This window comes from Falco cherrug, chromosome 8 (genome assembly GCF_023634085.1).
Source record: "Falco cherrug isolate bFalChe1 chromosome 8, bFalChe1.pri, whole genome shotgun sequence".
NCBI lineage: Eukaryota > Metazoa > Chordata > Aves > Falconiformes > Falconidae > Falco > Falco cherrug.
Genome location: NC_073704.1, coordinates 2,326,603 through 2,347,443, shown reverse-complemented (window position 1 = coordinate 2,347,443; position 20,841 = coordinate 2,326,603). Strand labels below are relative to the sequence as shown.

Sequence of the window (20,841 nt, the reverse complement as noted above, 5' to 3'; positions counted from 1 at the left end):
AGGTTTTATTGCGCACCTTTGTATTTTAGTATTCTATTTCAAATCTCATGAAAGGCACGAATGAAACATCGTAAGCAAACCCATTTTGATTTCTCTTTATGTGGCATTCCAGGACTGACATGCATCCCTTACAAGTGATCTGGAGAATGCACCGACCTCCATAAACTGTGGTTATGAGTTTATGTGTTTATTGTGTTTATGAGTTAAGCTGGCACAGTAACGCCACACCCCGCCTGATCCAGTGTTCTTGCGGTTTGTCTGAAGGGAGGGTCACTGCGGTGACGAAGTTGGTGGAATGGCCTGTAGTTGACAGGATCCCTCTTCTCTCGCTGGTTTTGTACACGGGGGCCAGGTAACTTGGTCGCTGTGGAATGTCTGCTCTCTTACATGGCTTTAGCCATATCTGCAGTAAAGAATAAAATAATACTTTCCATTTCAGGTAAAAAAAAAAAAAAAAGGAAACAGTTTTGGCTTGGCCAAAGTATTCTGACATTGTTGGGTTTTTGGTTGGTTTGTTTTTTAAGCCCTGGAAACTTGTTTCTTGTTTCCTCTTTCTTAGCAGATTGTCTCCCTCTCCCAAAACATGCAACACCAAACTTCCTGTCACTGTCATTAACAGGGTCTCAGCTCCTCTCAGACACTTTATTTCTATTTCAAAGCAAAACATTTCTATTAAATTATCTTCTTTTTTAATAATTATCCTGTTACTTCCTTCAAGACTTAGAACTGAGTAGTAATTCTACAGTATTTGTGGGCATATACCACTATAAAATGTCACCAAACAAAAGATACTGACCACAGGTACTGTATCATAGAGGATTTTTGGATGAGATTCTCCTAGCTTCTTAGTTTGCCTGTTCCAGCGTGCTCCATCCAGGAACAGTCCGTGAACGTAGACCCCTGAATCAGTTGGAAAGATACCGCATTATGCAAAAACTGGAAACGTCCTCCAGCCAAGAGCAGCAGCTAGCGCAGCACACGTGGCTGTCGGCTCAGAGTGCGCGGGACTTTTTGTCAGTCTTGTGTGTTCTAAGTGATGATAAAATAACTTCAAGACAATCTTGTCTTTTATTACAATCTACTATGATTACAATTCTGTAAAGTTTTATAAAGTCATAATGTCTAGTGATACCCTAAGGTAGCCAGCCTTTTCTGAATGTTGAGTGACAGAGCTTAAAAATTATCCACAGTGCGGGACACTGTTTCTACAGTTGTCATTATTACAGTCTTCTGTATGTACTACCTCTGTCAGCTTTAATGCTTCCAAACCTGGAAGATTCGACCGTACAAACGGTCTTTCACTAGTTAGTTCACGCTGTTTCATTGCTTACGTTTCAAATTGCTTAAACCTTTCTAAAGTGGTTCACTAAAGCAGTAAAGAAAAAAGAGTATTTAAATGTTTCAAAAACGTAACTGTCTTTACTTTGATCTCATAATGACATGATAGAATGACAGCTGTCATTCCATCAGCTCTCCAGAAGCAAAAAAACCCTCTGTAGACTGAAAACTGTAACTCCTAAAACAAAAAATAAAGATGCCCAACAGAAAATGCCTCAAAACTTGACTGGACGTGCGTCTCCCAGGCAACTGCCAAGGCCGCCTCCTTCCACAACTTGCAGTCAAACCGCTCCTCAGGAAAGAGTACGAGGAACCGTTCCATCTGCCCGCCCTTCTGAGGAAGGGTAAGCTAACAAACGCACCTGCAACCGGAACCTAAGGGAAGTAATATATAATAAAGGGGTTTGATAAAAAATCCCCACTGGGAGCGCTCCTCTGTTACACATTGTGATCATATCCGCAAGATATTTTCCTAGGGACAGTAAAGTAGTATACCCGCCTTCTCTACTTAACTGTTTGGTTTTCCTTGGCTTAGGAAATCGGGCATCTTCAGCCATACCTGCCAACGGAGTCAAATAAAGGGGGGAGGGGAAAAGGGCAGGCTAGGTATCGCCGCAAAAGCCTGATCTGGTGTAGGCAGCTGGTGTTCCGTTGAACTCGCGTGCTACTCCTGTTGTATTTGCCTGCTGCTCCCAGGTGAGCTGAGCTCAGCAGTTCTTAAGGACTCTCAGCTGTCTTTGCCTCTTCACTTCTGGGGCATCTCATGGGAGCAGTGCATTGTGTGTGTTTTCTAGCCGAATTCATTAACTTAATTGCATAACTCTGAGCCTGCAAATTAATGCTATCCCTGAACGCATCAGCAAAGGCAGGTAATTTTGTCATGTATTTACTTACCATCTTCAGGAGCAATTTCATATTCCTTATCTTCCAGCACTTCATAGTCAAATTCCAGTAGGTCTATCGGAATGCTGTATTTTCTGGCATAGTTCTGCTGGGCACCTGTTAAGAACGCTTGAGGGAAGAAGAGTCCCGAGATCCAGAAGACTGGTGGAGTTCCATTTTCATACCACAGCTTCAGCAGCAAAAGAGAGAGGAGGAGAAAAGAAAAGAAAAACGCTTGGTTTTGTTTAGTTGATTTGGGGTTTTGTTTTAGTACTTAGGAAAGCAAGTATCTTCTAAATTAACAGCAGAAGTAATTTCTGCCTTTGTGAATCTGAAAGCAGAGGGACTCTGGCTGCTGCCGTCTCTTTAAAGTGTCACTAGCTTCTGTGAGAATCCTTGCCTGGAGATCCTTAGCTTGTATGAAGGACTTTGTCTGAGGATGTCTGTTAAAACACGCCTCACCCTTGTCAGCTCATCAAACCCCCTTCCTCCCTCGTTAGTGAGGGCCCAGCGCCCACCTTTATTCTCTGCGCAAACGACAGTTGGTTGCAGGCTGTTTGCTCGTTGGAAGGAGCGTATTTCCCTTCCAGGGCCAAGTCGCCTGTTGTGCGTCCAGCACAGTGAAGGGGAGGAGGCTATGCGGCCTGAGTAAACTTCTGTTGATGCTGGGGTGTGTGCAAGGGGGGTTTGGGGTTGGTTTGGGGATATTATTTTTTTTGTTGTTCTGTTAATAGCTTTACACTGTGGAGGCCTCCATATAAATACGATTTCTAAAATGACAGAATTAATTGGATTTGGTCATAATATATGTGAGGTGTGTTGCAATGGCGAACATTTACTGCATGCAAGGACATTTTCTGATTGTTGCAAACATCAGTTTTGAATAACGTCTGAAAAAATTTTGCTACAATTATCTGTTGTTACACTGAATTACAGTGAAGACAACTAAAGTAGCTGTCTCTACTAGTAAGCAGTTTTCCTCCCAAGAAATCAAAAGAATAATCCTCCTAGCTAGTGGCAGTTTCCCATTTGTACAAGCTTAATTTCTGCCCTGGATCCTGTTCAAGAAACGGGGCTTTTGTTTTTACACCGACCGCTGGCAGGCTCGCTGCGGCTGCGAGTGGGACTTCCCGAGCTGTGCCTGTTGGGTGACGCGTGTCCAGAAATACAAAACAGAAGCTGAAATACAGAGAATGTCACGCAGAGTGGCTGTCCTGATAGACCTGAAACCAGATGCTGCTTTTGATTTTTTTATTTTTGTTCCTAGAGCTTTTGGCTATCCTGGGACCTGTTCTTACAACAGGCATGGAGTAGGCAACCTGCCATGAGATTGGTTTTCTTCAGTGGATTGAGTTTACTGAGCCACAGAACGGTGCCCAGACTCTAGACGTTGCTCGTTTAAAGTCGGTTTGGGGAATCTGCACTCTTAGAGGTGACAGAACCCCACCGATTCTCCCCAACTTGCCCAGCTTTCTTCCCCAGCACTCTACTGAAAGCTTGGTACTTGAATGTAAGATTTTATGTTAAAACGTTTTACTGATATAATTTTGCACACTAGAAAAGAAACTCTACGCTATTTTCCTTAGTTCTGTTTTACTTAACTTCATTACCACCAGATCTGTATGCAGTTTAGGTAAATCCCCTTCAGACGGCCAGTCTCATGCAGTATTACTGACGTGCTGGAGCTCTGCGGGGCGCAGGGTACGCGGCACAATGCCGGGGAACGGCCGGACGGGACGGGGGTGCCCATGAACTGCACTCACCTGTCAGCGGCTCAGTGGAAGAGGGGGAGGGGAGGGGGTGTGGGGATGTGTGTGCACGCACGCGTGTGTGTCCGTCCCCTTGTGGAGATGTCGCCTGACATCAATAGGCAAAAATAATACGCGGCATTGAACAAATCCGTGCAAATAGGGCGTGCTCACCTGTAAGAACTTCAGTCGGTTAAGGAAGTCGGTCACATAGCTGCCCAGAGGCTTGAGGCTTGGGTAAGACTTACTCATCCACAGTCCTGGAATTTTGCCTTTCAGAATGCTGTTAACCACTTCTTCCAGTTCAGCAGACATCACTACTAGCCCCTAAAAGAAATTTTGGAAAGGAAGATGTCGAAATACTTTGTGCAACAGGCTTGCTTTAATGATTAAAAATCAACGTAGCGCTCTGTCCAACAGACGTTATAAACTTTTTGGCAGGAGCAACACTGAAAACAGGAATAACGGCCACAATGGATTTCCTAACGAGTTACTGGGCTCTTCTGCCTGATCGGTAGGCAGGCACTAGACTGGTCAGGGAAAGGTCCGTGGCCTCTTTGGGAGAAAACTGCCCATAAGGAAAATTCTGCCTTGCCCCCCTTCCTCAGAAACACGGTCTTCCCGGAGCGCTTGTGAGCTGCGCTAACTAACTGCAAGTGCTCGCTCTTACTTAGAGTTCCCTCAAAAATCTGTGACATCGCTGCAGGTGCCTCATTCTAAACTGGCAGACCGTTCAGCTTGCAGTGTGGCTTTAATGGGGAGAGGAGTGATGTTCGTGGGGTTTTTTGGTAGTTGTTTTTTTTTTGTTGTTGTTGTTAATTTTTTTAAAATACCTTGTCATCCTTAAGCTGCAATAGAGAGAAATTAAAAACGGCCAAACCTGAGTTTTTTTCCTGCTTTTTTCTGTGCAGCTGTACCTTTTGATCCCTACCATGAACAAACACTGACTTGAGACTGTGATACCTGAACGGGAATCCTCACTGGCAGGAACGTGCTGTTTGAGGTGCGAGGGGGACCTGCTCTCACCCGTAAACTGTGTCGGGTGCTTCAGGCTTTCACGCCAGTGAGGCACAAACCAACCTAGTTACGCTCGTCTTCCTTGCTAGCAAATCTGCGGTTATAAACTTTCTGGTGTGGTTTCCCTGCAGTAGGCACAGCAGTACCTTTATATTCCATTGTACTCCTGTGAGTTTTAAGATGCAGATCAATAAATCAGTTTGGAATCTGGATTCTCTGAAGTGTCTGGCTGACCTGAATCAGACTTCAGGAACTTGCACTGACAGCTCAGAGACTTGAGTCCAGGTTCTAGGTACGTGATTTAAATAAAGGTTACCTCAGCTCACCTTTGTTGCTTTCTGGATGTTAACACAGGAGTCCCGTATTGTCTGCAGGAGCTTGTTAAAGCGTCCCATCTCCTGGACAAGCACGGTATTCATGCTTTGAGTATAAATGGTTGGGTATCTTCTCATTGCTGCTTCAATGTCAAAATCTGGAGGAAGTTTGCTCAGGATGTCACTTGTGACTTCATGGACAACTTCATCAGTGGATTTTACACCACCACCAGATGCCTGAGACTAGAGAGAGCCAAAAAAGAAAGAGGCCTTAGGAGAGTGAGTAGTTAAAATGCAGGACATCAGAGCTGTTCTAAAGCTGTTGGTTAGAAGATCATTACAGTTCCAACACCTACCCTGTGACAAACTGATTTGTTTCCAAATTTCCTGCATTAATGCAAGAAGTTATTAGCTTAGCATTAACAAGATCTGGTTTCCTACAGATTTGTGTCCTCAATGTTTTTTGCTGAAACCCTGCTTCCACAGTAAACTAGTCTTTCTCCCCCACCCCTGATGTACCCGTCAGTGCCACTGGCTGGCCAGGTGCTGGGAAATGGCACAGAGCAGTGCCGAGTTCTGTCTCACTGTCCCTCCATGTCCCTCTTGTTCTCTATATTCAGCTCTTCATTTTCCCCACGAAGTTTACAGGAACTCTGGTATCCCTGGATTGTACCTGGCTTACAGACTGGACTCAGACTGGTCCGGAAGTTGAAAACTGTTAAAAGCTGGGGTGGAGTGAAGATACACAAACTGACTATAGGATCACAGGAGCTGTTTCCTTAGGAAGCCAGTCAGGAAAAATACAAACCCCAAAGAGCCTTTTAAGATTCTTACGTGGAAGAGTCGTTTCACCAGAATGGACATATAACAAAATAAGGTACAGTAAAAACCTGGACATACTAAAGCAGGGATAGAGTAGAAAGTTATGGTAAGACGGTGTGTAACTTTTACTCTTTACATACCTGTGTAAGAAGAATGGTATCAAATAACAGTTGCGTTTCTGACTGATCCTTGGTAATATCAGCATTTGCGTTCATTCCAAATATCTCCGGGGAAGGATTCAGTGGAAGTGTCTTTGTATATTCAATATAGCTTTGGTACTGAAAAGAAGAAAAAATAATACTCTAGACTTCAAAGGAGATGCAGGAACGGCCAAAGAGCGCATCCCGGCTGCAAGCTGTGTCCCAAAGCCACCACAAACTTTCCTCAGGTGACAAATACGGTGTGACACTGAGGTATGGCAGGAAATACAGGGGCGGACTGTGCCTCACCAGTTCCTTTGGTCCATCCTCTTACCTCAAATTGGGATTGGCTTTGTTTAAATAATTTATGACAAAAATTCTGACAGCTGTTGAAAATTCTCTTACAAAATAAGATACCCAGGGGCTGCAGCCCCTTTCTAGGCCCACCGCCTGCCAGGTGCCTGAAGGCGCACTGCTGGCAGAACTCTCCTTGCGTAACTCTCCCGTATGATAAATTAAGCTGATCACTATGGCATTTCTGCCTCCCTCAGGATGATCTTCAACTAACCCTGCTATGCCTATTTATAATGCTTTGGATTTCGGCAGGCGGTTTCTCCTTTATTGTCCCCTAATGTGCTGACTCACCCAGCAAAGTCAATGTAGTTAGTGGCATTTGGGGTGGGTTTTTTACATCATTTCCATTTCTTAGGAGTCACTGAAACAAGTCCTAATAGAACGTGAGATTGAGCCACAAAAGCGAGCAGTGACAGCAGTAAGCGCTGAGGCACATAGCAATGCCAGTAAAGATAGAACTATTTTTAAAAACCTAAGCCATGGTAACTCTGTTGTTCTGGGATACTTACATCTCCTTCAGGAGGAGCAAAATAAAGGCCACTTGGATCAAATTTATAATCTACATTTGTAATGATTTCCGAGGAAAAGAACATGTTTAGAACACTACGGAGCGTACGCCGATCCCAGTCATCAGTGACTCTGCCACCGTAATTGCATTCTCCAATCATGTAGCAAAGAGCATCATACGGCACCTCCTGAAAAAAAGCAAGAGAACGACCTGAGCGGCAGCCCAGCACGCCTCTGGCCAGCCATGGTGGCTACCATTGTCACTTAGTCATCCAGAATTCTCACTGCAAAGTTCAAAAGCTGTTATTTATTTCTGCTACTTCGTGCTTCTATCACTGATCTCCTGATCTTCAAACACTTTAATGATTAATCAAGCCACCCAGCATTGCTTCTTTTGAAGAATAATAGTACCAAAAATTTCCCTAGTAATGCAGCTGGAGCTCCCTGAGCACAAGCTTTTTCAAAAGTATGTCTACTTGTTTGGCTATACATATTTCTAAAATAAAAGTATGCTGATACAGGGCCATAACTGTGCTCATTTTTTTTTTTTTTTTTAGACAATTAAATAAAAAATGCTTAAACTCTTGCAGTTGGGAGAAGCTGGACTCCTCTTAGGTGCACAAATGGAACAAATTCTAATGAGTGAGAAGAGATAAATTATTTACAGGAAGTCAGGGCAAGAGTGGGTGATACACTGCAAACTGGGACAAAGCAAACCAGTTGAAACAAGTACCAAGAAAGCTGTTTACGATGCACAAGATAATATCTTTTAGTTAAAAAAAAAAAAAAATGCTTCCCTGCCTGCTAGGCACTACCTTTAGCTCATAAGCTCTGGTCATACAATGGGAGGGCATCCCCCTCACCCCCCGCTTCACTCTCCAGCAGAGAAAGAAACCCCCCAGCTTCATGATGTTGCTTTCTCATGCTGAATGACAATTTACGATTAACCACAGCGATAACCACAACCACTCCAGGCTGGCAGTGGTCTGAAGACACCCTCTTCCTGCCCCCAGCCGTAACTTTTAACAGATTCTGGCTCCAGTGGGTTGCTTAGGAAGCTGGAACACGAAGAAGCGGTGTGTACTGCCAGCAGCTCCAGAGGCTGCAATGAAGCACTGCCCAGCTCTGCTAACAGGGAAGGGAACATCACCTGCCCGTCTACTCAAACAGATCCAGGTTGTTACTAATCTGCAGCAGTGCAGGTCTAGCGTTGCCCCTGTCGCTGGGTAACTCACAGTGAGCACTCAGGGGTTTAGTACTGGTTTGTACAGCTTGCAGTAACAGCCCCAAGAGCTGAATCCACAGCTCCCGCCTAGAGACAGGGTAAGACTCCAACAAAAAGGCGACTATATGGAACTAACGCTGCTCTGTTTGGCACGGCAGCACTTTGAAATTTTGATTTGAAAGTTCCCACATTAGTTATATACTGTTCTATGTATCCACACACACGCACACATTACATATACATGGTATATTAACTACTTAAAATGAATGTGGTTAGCAGTATTGCAAGTAGATCTTGGTTTCTAATTCACTGGCCCCAGTGGCAGCACTCGGCCTGCGTTGGCACACGCACTGTCCTGGAACAGGACTGGTGAGCACTGAGAGGCTGCTGTACCTCGTATTGATCAAGGAAGACGTGCAGCTGCTGCACGCTGATGCGCAGGTCGGTCTCATTGAACTGGTACGGAATGTTCCACCCCAAGGGCCCAAAATTCCGCCTCTCTTGCACCAGCGCGTGGAAGAAGCAGAGGCCGTACAGCAATGCCTTGAACTCAGCCTTCAACGTAAATGCAACACCATTAATAACTCATGGCTACCTTAAACCATTTCACTTTTTCTCACATCCTGCACAGCAGCTCTTTGAGTCACTCAACACCCAGCACCTCCTGCTCTACTGGTTATGAGTCAGGGGCAGCTGCTTGATACAGAAAAGCCTTCAGCAGCCAGTCATCAGATTGTCGTAAGCATCACTTCTAGTCTCTTAAACCCGTGTGAACCCTCAAAACAATTCCATTTTTGAAGTTATATACTCATTTATATGTGACTAATATGCATGACACACAAAACTATGTTGTATGAGACCGTGTACCTATGAATATTTTTTTACACTATTGTATTATTGTATTATAAAACATTGTTCACACAATGTTTCTGTTTTGGAGGTTTTGTTTAGGTGTCGTCGTCCCCCCCCCTCATTATCAAGATGGATTTCAGGTATTTAAAAAAAACCCTTCAGGTGGTAGGAATTTTTGTTTTTCGATTGAGACCATTTAGCAAAGTACTAAGTATATGACCTCATTTAGAAAAACTACATTAATTATAGAAAAATAAAGTAAAATATGCTTGCAAACAGACATCTAACTATGAAAAGAGTAGCTTTAAAAATAAAAGTTTTTCCCAGTCTTACTTCTTTTTTAAACTAGAGAACTGTAGTATTAATGCCATATCACAAAATCTCAATTGAGAAGTAGGAGACTAGCAATAAAATAAAAATTATATTTACTTCACTATTGCCAGTAATCAAAACCAGTTTCACTGCAGTGGAAGACACCTATTTAACTGGGAAGATTCCCTCCCCCTCAGGCCTGCACACAGAGTCATCAGGGTCTGCTTATAACTGATTTACAAAGCTACAACACAACATTACTAACGGGTTTTCTGCAGCTGTTGAAAAAGTCAGGATCGGATATCGGGTCCATCAGGTACGAGCGGGTGATATTGGCCCGTAACCCTTTCGGTGCTTCATTAGTCATCTTCACCCCGTGCTGCAGCACGGACACGGGGAAGGTGGCAGACGGGTAACTGGTGAGCCAGAGTCGGAAATCCGGGTGTGTTGTGTCAGGGTTTAGCTCCTAAAATAAACACATACAAAACCACACAACAGGAAGACACAGTAGATTAATATACACCACAAGTGTTATAATTAAAGCATTTCTTAAGTAAGTGGGAAAACATACCACTGCAACATTTAATTTCTTAGATGCTTTCATGTGATTATAGTGAAAGTCACAATTATGAACAACTGCCATTCTACAGCTGGTTTACTTTTACTCAAGACTTCAGTATTTTTAACTAAAATTTGTCTTCTTTGTGCATGTTTGTGGAATATATGAACAAAACCAAGGCCAAGCTCTCCACCACAAGAGCAATGGGATGAATACTTTGCCCACTGACGGCACTTACTGTCATTCAGCTGTTCCGGGAAGGGCTACAGTGACAATATGGACACAGCAGAAATGTGTTAAAATTTAACAAAGGGGGAACAAAGGAATTAAATATATGCTAGTGCCTCTTCGGAAACCTGTGGCTGTTCAAGAGTAGAACTCCTTAGCATACTGCTTTTCCGCAGCACTGGATGTACCAAAGCTCTCAGCCTGCAGAGCCTGTTGGAGCGGCTGGGATTTCCCAGGCGGGGAACGGGGCAGACCCACCGCGCCTGCGAGCACCCTAGTCCAGCAGGCAGAAGGACAATGACAGGATCAGCGAGTGATGATTTCCCTTCTCTAATGGGAATCCCCACCATGCATGCTATTTCAGTCACTTGTATGGTCAGATGTGCCTTCAAAAGTATTTATCAGAAGAAGAAAACACTTATGTTTACCTCACAGACTCTTTCCAGTATTGGCATCCATGAACTTGCTAGATGGCAATTTTGCAGAACCACCCAGGTTCCTTCCTTTACTGCCTTCTCGATCATCTTCATGGCTATGGGGCCTTGGCCTTGACCGAGTGACAGAGCGCTAAGCTTTGTGCCACCATATCCCTGCACACAGAAAGAAGTTACAGGTAACAATAACATTGCCTGAACACACTAAACCTTCTGGTGTGAGAGTTCACATCTATATGTATATTTGAACTAGTTCATGTACAGTATATTTTCAAAATACAGTTTAAGTCTTTTTTTTAAGTCATTCCAGTTGACTAAAACCTCTTACGTATCTTCCAGTGAAAAGCTCCGACTACGCATCCATTTCATCTGGAACTGGAAAATTCTGACAGTTTCGAAATACCCCTGGAAACAGTCCGGAACAGACTACAAAATGCTCGATACGTGGGAAGCTTGGTGGCTGGAGCCTTGAAGCATGTCTGGCATTCTCAACAGCACAGGCTTCTGGCAAAATAACCACCAGGCAATGCAAGAAAAACATCTTGCCAGAAAACAGCAACGTTCTAGTATTAGAACAGTACTCTTCTGCATAACTGATTTAGGCTGTTAGGAATTTTTTGGTTTAAATACCATAATAATGACAGTCAAAGCCAACAAAAATCCGTACTTGAATTCTGAGGTATAAATGCCACCCGAGATCCGAAGGTCCTGTTACCACAGTGTTTATAATTAAGTAATACATTACATATAATGCCTGTTAGGAAAAAAATACCATTTTCAGGTAAGATTCCTTACAATGACTGTTTAACTCATTCACTATGCTTTTGTTCCGCTTTTCCATTTTTCATTTGAGATCACACAAACTAATTAAATACATCATGACAACACAACATTCTAAAAAATGCCAAAAACATTTAACATACAATTTCTTATGAACAACAGGCAAATTATTCGTTCCTAAAACCAATCCACTTGCATTAATTAGTGCTTTGTGTTAAAGAGAAGATGAGAGCAATTTTTACATGGTGTTGGGCAATTAAAACCAGGTTTTTGAACTTACTTCAGCATTTCAGCTTTTACTGAAATAAAGTTCTTTGCTTCATTCAAACACATGCATGCACACACAAGCATCATATTTTAGAAGTTTGGAGATACTGAAATACCTGATCATCAGCAAACTTCAGAAGGGCTGCCATGGGGTCGGCACCGGGAGAAAGTACAAATATCAGTGGTACACAGGAATGACTATCAGAAAATGCTTTCGACAAATCAAATGGAGGTGGCTCAATAAACGGATGGCCCAGGTTGTGAATGATAAATTCCTGCACCATTGGTATTATCTAAAAAAAAAAAAAAAAAAAAAAAAAAAAAGGAAAAATAGAATTAAAGTGTCCTAGTTTTGTGTAAGAATTAACACGTATTACTCTAAACATTTTAATATAAATTTCAAGGACAGTATTCAAGCATGTAAAATTAGATACAAGTACAGTCGTGGAAGACTCAATGACTTGGCATGTGTAAATCAGGCAAAAAAAGATGCTTGCAGAGGGCTGAACCTGGCGGTGCCATGCAGGTGATCCTTAACCTCACTTCCCTCACCAATCTGGACAGACTAATGTGCTGGTACAGGAAGGCAGACTTTTTCTGCAATTACTCCATCTGTACTAAGGAGAGGATTTCAAACTTCAGGTCTCATAATACCTTTCAAAGGTGTTAAGGTCTTGGCTTAGAAAACTGACGTGTACAGCAGTGTTGTACACACTGGTGTTCAAAATTCCTACTGAAGGTAACTGGGCGCTGTACGAAAATGAGAGACAATTCATAAACTAACAGCTTAGTATGTTTTGATCATGTAAACCCTTACAGATATAATTTTTTTAAATATCACCATTTATTCTATCTCTGGACACACTCTAGAATATTTTACAATATCCACCTCCCCTTTACAGAAATGCAACAGTACTTACAAAAGTGGTATTAAGATTTAATCTCTAAACGTGAAATCCAAGAAACACTAAAGGTTTACAAATAGCAATGTTAATTGAACACTCTGGTCACAATCAGTATAATATTCTTTAAAATTTTATATGTAAAATTGCTGTATTTGTAACTACAGTTTTATAATCCGCACTTTTGTCATTTCAATGATAAAATTTGTTATTTTCATACTGCATTAACACAGGTACTTTCAGTTAATAAATATATAGTGTGACTGAGTATACAGAACATGGGGGGGGGAGTTTCAGTAGCTTCATTTGTCTTGATTGTCCCACTCAAGCTCACCTGTGTTTTAAAACTTTAAAACTTCTTACAGCTGCAGTGTGTCACCAATTAACATCATGCCTTAAATGTGAGAGCAGGAGGGAGGCTCTGGGCTATACTAATTGCAGGCTTTATAGATGGAGGCTCTCTTGAAAGAGCTTGGTTCGGCTTCTAAGCTCTTGAGTGATTTTAAAGATATGTATGAATATGAGAACCGTTTAAAAACCTTCACCAACTGGCCTTTTACAGAGAACTGCAAGTGCACTCCAGAAAATGTAAGTCTGAAAATGATGATTTTGACTATGCCTTGTTTTTTATATACTGTGCCTGAATGTGGAGTCATTAAGTATATTTGTGTTCAAGAAGAATTATAAGCTTCCACGAAGCCTGAAGAAAAGCTGAATACTCCAATTTTCCTGTTCCCTGCACAGAAATCCTGTAGTAGGACTAGCTTCTGTGTGTTCAGTTCACTAGTCTAGTGACATAATTGCATACAGATACTTTTCTTCTTTTAATTATCTTTTTGTTCTTTGCACTTAAAAGTTAGTTTTTCATATTATGTAGTCTATCTGATTGCAAATTTTCACTCATAAAAAAGAAGCCTACATTAGAAGAAGCATGTATGCATCTAGCCAGAAGGATGAAGTAGCAGAATGCTCACTGATTAAAATTCAGAAGTTGAAATTACTTAATTTTTAGAAAATTTAATGTTTATGTCCCAGCAGGCTTTGACTTAAGCATTAGAAAAAATCCAGCTGACTTCTACTTTAGCCCCACGCATGAAACTTCAGGCTGGATCTCACATGAGTCACCCTGCAAGAGTTATCTGAGAAGGTGTGGAGTTTGGTAACTGAAACAAACCTTCAGTGTTCAGACCAGGTGTGTTTCTAAAGTGACAGGAAAACACAGAAGTCAGAGGTAGCATTTGACTCACGCGACTTACAATTGAAGGTTTCCTGTGTCCATGGTCTTATGCTATTGTTTTTCTCTGAAAATATGCTAAAGTCCTGTCTACAGCAGATCTCATGCACTGCTACTGAAATGCCTCGTCGCATGGCATCTGCTAGAGCCTTCCGGCACAACGAAGCCACCTGGCAGGCTGTAGATGCCACAGCTAGGCAGAAATCCCTTCACTACTTGTAGCTTACCCCTTGTTCCTTGTTGCTTATTTACCTGCTTGCAATCCTTGCACACTTAAAACTTGTTTTATAGCCTGATAGACAGTGTGGGGAAAGGCAGCCCTTACGGGCTCTCAGCCACAGCTTGCTGATGTGGACAGGAGCGGGGTGTTGGCCGGGGCTCTAACTGCTAAACTGTCGCCTGCAGATGGCAAAGGCGGGCTTTGTCCACTGCCCAAACGCAAGCGAACCCGACGTGGCAATGTGTTTCTTTTGCTTGACAGAACTGGAGAGCTGGGAACCAAATGATGACCCATGGTAAGCACAGATGTAACAATGTTCTTGAAGTATCCTCCAAACTTCTCTGAGGATATCACCTTACTCACTGTAGTATTACCAGTTACTCTGTAACAGTTCACAAAACGGAAGGTTTATCTTTCCCAGTAACCTTGCACTGGTTCAACTAGCTCTTGTCCGAGATATTGCCTGTTTCAGATAGATATATGTAATCAGATAGAGAATAAAATCTATTTTATATGTTCTCTGTATGATCTTTTTTCTACTGATGGACCCAAGTACTGAAGAGACCTGTCAAGATGCCATCTCCTCAAATGCAACTTTCATGCTTTTAATATGTCCTTATTCTGGATTTCTGTTGCAGGGAAGAACACACCAAACGTCAAAGTTGTGGCTTTTTAACCCTTTCTAAGCACTTTGATGACCTGACAATGGAGGAGTACTACACGCTGGAGATGACACGGCTGAGAACTTTCCTTGTAAGTATTAACCAAATAATTTTAATGTAAGATTCAAAACTAGAACGTAAACAAGAACTTCCATTTCTCAACTTTTCCAAGCATCAGTGAGAAGTGATTGTGTAAGGCTAGAACATGACTTATTCTGAAGCAGTGATTTACGTGCATTATTGGCTAAGAAATCTGCACCCAAACACTTCAGTGTAGTCCACTGCCTCACTTCTGAAGGAAAGCCTGTTTCCTTTAGAAAGGTTATTAAAGCAGAAAAAATGTCTTGGGTGCAATGATCAGTCTGTCAATGCAGGAAGCTCTACAATGAGCTGCCCTCTCTCTCAGGAGGCATGAACAACACATACGAAAAGATAAAATTTGACCACGTTGTTGCTTCACATGTCCCGTTTTACATGTAAATCAGACTAATTGGGCTTTCAAACTTTAAAGCCAATTTCAAATGACTTGGTTATCCAGTTTTACTCTTCCCCACTTCTGGGATTTCATGTATGCCATAGTGCTGACATATATCACAGATCAGCTGATCTTGATCAACTAGTTGAGGCAGCTCAGTTCTGTGTGCTTCTGTATATGACCCCTAATCCTATATATATATATATATATATAAATTTATATATATAAATAAAATATATACCCCTATGTAAGAATCAAGTGCACCACGTTCCCTGATGAGGCACAGCAAAGGTTCTGCATCTTACTTCCTGGTGGGTTTGCACAAATAAGATCTTTGCCGTGCTGATAATGTTCTGTATTGAAAATACACCTGGTGACTGGCAAGGTGAAGTATTTAAGTTCCTCATACAACACACTCAAGCACTTAAAAATAGGACCATGTGCTGCAGTGGGCACAGTCTGGTATCTTAAAAGGTGGACTAAGTGAGAAGACTCTTATCTAACCTGAACAGCAAATCATTCTGCGCAGCATTCCAAGGTACAGAAAGCGTCTTGGCCATAACATTACTTTATTTCAAAGTACAGCATATGGAAAACTTGAAGCAGCAGCTTCAAGTGGGGAGACCCTTTTGTCTCCAAGAATACTGTCACCAGTAGCTTGGAGGGCTCTGCACTAGGGCTGACCCAGCACGTGCTCTGCCATCTTGAAGCACTGATACCCTAATGCGTTCTGAGAAGTGAGCTCACACCTCTTCACAGAGAAGAGAATCACTTAAGTAAGTGATCCCTCCCTGATGTGACATAAAATAGAGCTAAACAGTAGGTTCACAATTTACTTTAAAAGTACGCTAGACATTCCCAGAAGTACTCACTGAACTGAGCCCTACTGGCAAGGCTGGTGGATCCCGAGTCCCTGGAGCCACGCACCTGAAGGATCTGCCACGCTGCTCTGGACCATCCAGACAGCAGTACTGCTGACCACAGCCAGAAGTAGACTTCTAAGCTAGAACTGCTGGCAGACAGGTGGGGTTTTGAGGATCTAAGTTTTGAATGTAGCTAACTATAGTTAAACTGCTCAATTGAAAGTCTCAATCTTTTGCTTTGCTTTAAGTGCAAAACTGGAAGAAGCATAATAAACTCTTTTGAAGAAGAAGTCGCTGCAACTAGGCAGCGTCTTGTGGATAACTTTGTCTCCAAGCATCAGTATACACCACCGCAGCCTGCGCCTCTCCACGCCGATCCTTCTGAAAGCTCATACCACCAGGCAAAAAAAATCCAGAAGTGAAATGTAAACTCTGACTCTAAAAGTTTCTCCTTTTTATCCTGTACAAATGTTTATACTGTTATCTGAGTACTAATATATGGCTAAACAGTTGTGTGAGGAAACGTAGAGAATTCCTTTCACAGGCTCTTTGGAGCAGAGGTCCTGACAGTTTATGCTAATTCCTACCTTTTATAATGTGCTTTGTTGTTATGGCTAGGTGTGGACTAACAGTCCCACTAACCTGTGAATATATGAAAAATGTCTAAGCAAATTACTTATATGCTGGTTTGTAGTAGGCTGAATTTTTTTGAATAAAGATTCCCAACTATGAGCACCTTTTGTGATCTGTGCCACATTCAAACCTCACAGCTAGACAGACTCAAATCAGAATAGTTCTGCTTCAAAACACTTTCCATAGAGCAAAATGGATCTGTCTGCAATAATTGCTGCCTTTAGAGCACCTACATTATCTAAACTCCTGCTTACCATTAAATTACCTTCCTGGATCAGACAAAATTTATCATAGTGACATCTGTCAAAAAAGCTACGCAGGCACAAATAGCAGGTGTACTGAAAAAAGGACAGTCACAAGGAGGAATAGCTCTGGGGTTTTTGGTGCGTATGTGAAACTGAAAAAAAAAAAACCAAAAAAACCAAGGGCCTAACAATTTCATAACTATTTCAAACTTTAAAAAAAAGTCTCATTAATTCTGATTTTCCTTTATGAGAGACTGTTGTAGACACCATGGCTGAAATACACACTTGCAAATACTTTTGGTTTCAAAGATGGACAGACCTTTTTGAGTAAGGTAATAGTTTCGTACGTACTTTGTCAGGTCTCAGGCAGCGAATGATGAGCATCCTTTGGAACTCCCCCAACTTGTCTTGCCACTCTGCAGGAAAAGTCTCACGCTGGGGATCCTAAAAGCATATACATTTCAACGTTCTTTAAAGCATTTGTGAATTACCTATGACAGTAAATTATCTTTCAACTTGACACATTGAACCATGATGTATTTTTTAATTAATCTACAGAAACGGGGTTGGCATGCTTAAAGCTTTTAAACACACATTTAAAGTGTTTTGTGGGGTTTTTTTATCTGAGAAGCTTTTCTTACAGCAAAGAAGTTAAAAGTAATCTTTAAATCTCTAAAAGGTAATATTTCAAAGTCCTTCCCTAGAAAGAAGAGAAGGAATGAAGTGGAGGAATCCTGAAAATGTACTTCACCACCTCCTTTCTGTTAGAACTGAATTACGGTGCCAGCTTTCAATGTTACAATGGTAACAACATAATCAATGACAATCACATTACACGGTAACTAAGAGTTAGGCTGCACCTGAATGCAGGAAAACAAGAATTGGAAAATTAAGTCAAACAATGCAGCAGAGAGCTTAGTTTGTAAATGTTGGATGAGTAACCCAGCTGTTATTGCAGTTATCAGACTGGGAAGGGCAGCTGTTGTGTGGCATGTTAATTTCTGGTGAGACTGAAGTACAGTGCCAGCTAGGTATGCCTTTCTGGAAACTGGTGTTACAGCTCTGCTGGGGAGCCTCTGGGGCTTGTTGTAGAGGGCTGGGCACAGAGGTATGCAGACAGACCTGCACAAACGGCATTCTGGGCAGCTTTGATTTAGCAAATCAAACTATGCTGGAGCTTATGTTCTGCTAAGGGTCTGCAGCCTGGCCCCCAACATCTAGGGGCACTTAGTTTCAGACTGAAATCTAGAATGCTCCATTATTTTTATATTAATAAATGGGGGAAATAGGTACCCCAGAATTACATCTATAGCAGCTGTTGAAGGGTTTTAGCTAAAAAGTTGCAAGTTTTCTGGGAAACTGAGAGAATTAGGAAATGCTGAGGAGTTAAGGTTATACTGAAGACTCCATTGAGTTGTGCCACTGTGTCAAACTCTTGACTTCACCGTGAGAAAAGCTGTATCAGTAACTTTGAGACTAAGTCAACCATCCAGATGAGAAGTGAGTTTCTGTCCCTGCTCCAAGATACTGAATACAACTTTAGATAAAATACATGGAATCCTTGAACTGGAGGGTTGAAGTCGGGTCTTCCCTACTTCTGGAAGCAACCTGATCTACAACAGTAGGAGGAGAAAAGTGCATCTCAAACTTCTTTGAAAAACATTCATATTCAGTGCTGATGACAAAGTGGCTCAAGCAATGCTGGTTTTGTGCCCTGTCTCTTTAACACACATGCATATGGGACTGAAACAGCCCTTCATTTAAATCTGTGTGTCACCCACAAGACAGAAAAGGAGCTGGTTGCATGTTACTGGAGAAGAACTACACTGGTGATAAAAAAAACCCAGCCATCAAGAAGGAAACTTCTCCAAAACCCATTAACTAGCATTTTTTGAAAATTCTAGTACATTCACCTTAAAGTACTAGTATTAAAGCTAGATAGGTAATGAAAATGTTTTCACACAACGAGTAAAAGGCATAGCAAGTCTTCTGTGCCAGGACCGTGATAGATAATAGGATTCCTTTTGATCTAGCACTCAGTAACTGAATGTTCCTGGCTTCAGTGTTACTGTTTATTAGATTCTTTGCCAGGTAACTGATGACCTGATTCTATAGATCTCATTTTATTGAATGCCGCTTAAAGTAGTTCGTATTTATTTCACTTTGGCTGTGTGAATGCACACAGTTATCATACACATCTTGACTCTTTACTTCTGAAAGTCAGCACCTTTCATTTATATTAGGCATTACTTTAAAAAGCTGTAATCCCAAAGTGCATAATGAAGTAATCCCCTGCCTCAACCTCTTTTTCAAATGCCATCATTTCTCTGTTGGTTTTCTAAGTGCCTATTTCCCAGAGAAGCCCTTAAGGTGCTCTATCTTTTTGTAAATGCCCAAGGAAAGCTTTATCTCTGCTATTTGCCTGTTTCCTGCAACGCAGACAACTGAAGGAGCTGCAGCTGCTCGAGTTCTGTAATGTTTCTCACTGTATGCTTATAGCATTTCCAACCAAAAAAAAAAAAGCATTCTTTTCCTCTCTGTATACTTTAAGGCCCTTTTTAAAAAAGAAAGGATTTCTAAATCCTTGACATTTACAAAGTTTCCACAATCTTTTTGAAATGGGGTAAGAAGTCCTGGGTCATTTGACTGAATATAGGTGATAATTTTTCATCATTTAACGATGAAGCGAGAAAAGTGGCTCATTGGCTAGTATTATCTGAACATGGAAGTGGTTATGGCCAGATATGGTGCAAGCAGGAAAGAAAGATAACTTTTAAAAATATTTGTCCAGCAGGTATATCTACAATGAACATATCGACAATGAACATATTGATTATGAATCTGCGTATCAAGAAGCTGAAGGGGGGAATATGATAAAATTAGAAAAGGAGTTAACAGTAAGATTGAAGATGAAGCAAGTGCCCAAAGGTGGAATAAAATTAATCTAAAGAACTTAGATTTTAAGGAAACAGTGATGAAGTTAGATAAAGACCAAGTCATTAATGCAAAGATCATCAGGTCACTGTGAGAACAGGGAATCCCACGTCTCCAAATCCCAGTCTCGTTTCTCTACATGGCAATAATTGTTTTTTCAACACTTACCCAGGAAAGCAGCATGCTACATAATAGCACGATAAGCCATCCTCAAAGCATGGTAAACGAAAGTATAGACTGACAAAGGACAGTGTTGCCTTACGTTTAGCAAATTTCACTATTACCTTGCCACATCCAAATTCAATTCAGACCATGACTTGCTCTTCAGAAGCCACCTGACAAATTGCCAACAATCTACTACTACACACCATTTGCTTAAATATTTACAGTCATATATGTAAGAACATGCCATGTAAAATGACAGCACTTTCTTTTCCCCAAATAAATATTTACAATGTGTTAATTAGCATATGAATGCATGCAATCAGGAATGTAAACATACCAAGCTGTCATATACCAATTTCCATCCATCCTTCAGTCGCATAAAATCCTCACGAATGTTTGTAAAGCATGGCAAGTCTTCTAGTCGACAGATTTCATCCCATGATTTTGGAGGAAGCCAGGTACATGGATTAGAAAAGGGATTGTCCAAACCTATGCCTCCAGTCAACAGAAACTTCCACTCATTTTCATCAATCTACAAGGAAAAACACTGCTCTCAGGACTAAATAAATAAAATCAAATGGTTTTAGTACATTATCTAGGAAATCAACACATTTATCTGAATTCTTGCGTTAGTTGAAAAGGTTTCTATACAATTACTAAAAGCTTATTTCCAAAGTATTCAGTGTCTGGTTTTCAGTTAAACATGAATTTAAGGAATCAAAAAAAAAA

General features: G+C 41.4%; 2 protein-coding genes across 2 annotated transcripts in view; one reads left to right on the top strand and one right to left on the bottom strand.

The window, feature by feature from the left end:
• Nucleotides 1-98: 98 nt before the first annotated feature.
• Nucleotides 99-20,841, bottom strand: part of DNAH7 (dynein axonemal heavy chain 7) — a 111,673-nt gene continuing 90,930 nt past the window's right edge. Inside the window, exons 52-64 of the mRNA XM_055719207.1 lie at nucleotides 20,450-20,644; nucleotides 17,365-17,457; nucleotides 11,896-12,072; nucleotides 10,727-10,888; nucleotides 9,777-9,977; nucleotides 8,741-8,902; nucleotides 7,125-7,310; nucleotides 6,262-6,399; nucleotides 5,312-5,542; nucleotides 4,143-4,295; nucleotides 2,233-2,410; nucleotides 797-900; nucleotides 99-403 (exon numbers count right to left, since the gene is read on the bottom strand). Of these exons, the coding sequence (XP_055575182.1) occupies nucleotides 197-403; nucleotides 797-900; nucleotides 2,233-2,410; nucleotides 4,143-4,295; nucleotides 5,312-5,542; nucleotides 6,262-6,399; nucleotides 7,125-7,310; nucleotides 8,741-8,902; nucleotides 9,777-9,977; nucleotides 10,727-10,888; nucleotides 11,896-12,072; nucleotides 17,365-17,457; nucleotides 20,450-20,644 (2,187 nt within the window). The 3' untranslated portion in view covers nucleotides 99-196. The remainder of the gene's footprint in view (nucleotides 404-796; nucleotides 901-2,232; nucleotides 2,411-4,142; nucleotides 4,296-5,311; nucleotides 5,543-6,261; nucleotides 6,400-7,124; nucleotides 7,311-8,740; nucleotides 8,903-9,776; nucleotides 9,978-10,726; nucleotides 10,889-11,895; nucleotides 12,073-17,364; nucleotides 17,458-20,449; nucleotides 20,645-20,841) is intronic.
• Nucleotides 13,132-16,557, top strand: LOC114016184 (baculoviral IAP repeat-containing protein 5.1-like). Its single transcript, XM_027807090.1, has 4 exons — nucleotides 13,132-13,269; nucleotides 14,321-14,430; nucleotides 14,774-14,888; nucleotides 16,384-16,557. Exons 1-4 carry the CDS (start codon nucleotides 13,132-13,134, stop codon nucleotides 16,555-16,557), a joined length of 537 nt encoding a protein of 178 aa, XP_027662891.1.

Excerpts from the sequence above, each read along its gene's own strand:
- LOC114016184 (XM_027807090.1), top strand. The coding sequence starts at position 13,132 with ATGGAGGCTCTCTTGAAAGAGCTTGGTTCGGCTTCTAAGCTCTTGAGT. Across the intron at positions 13,270-14,320 it reads GCAAGTGCACTCCAGAAAAT|ATGGCAAAGGCGGGCTTTGT; the intron begins GTAAGTCTGAAA and ends TGTCGCCTGCAG. Across the intron at positions 14,889-16,383 it reads CACGGCTGAGAACTTTCCTT|TGCAAAACTGGAAGAAGCAT; the intron begins GTAAGTATTAAC and ends CTTTGCTTTAAG.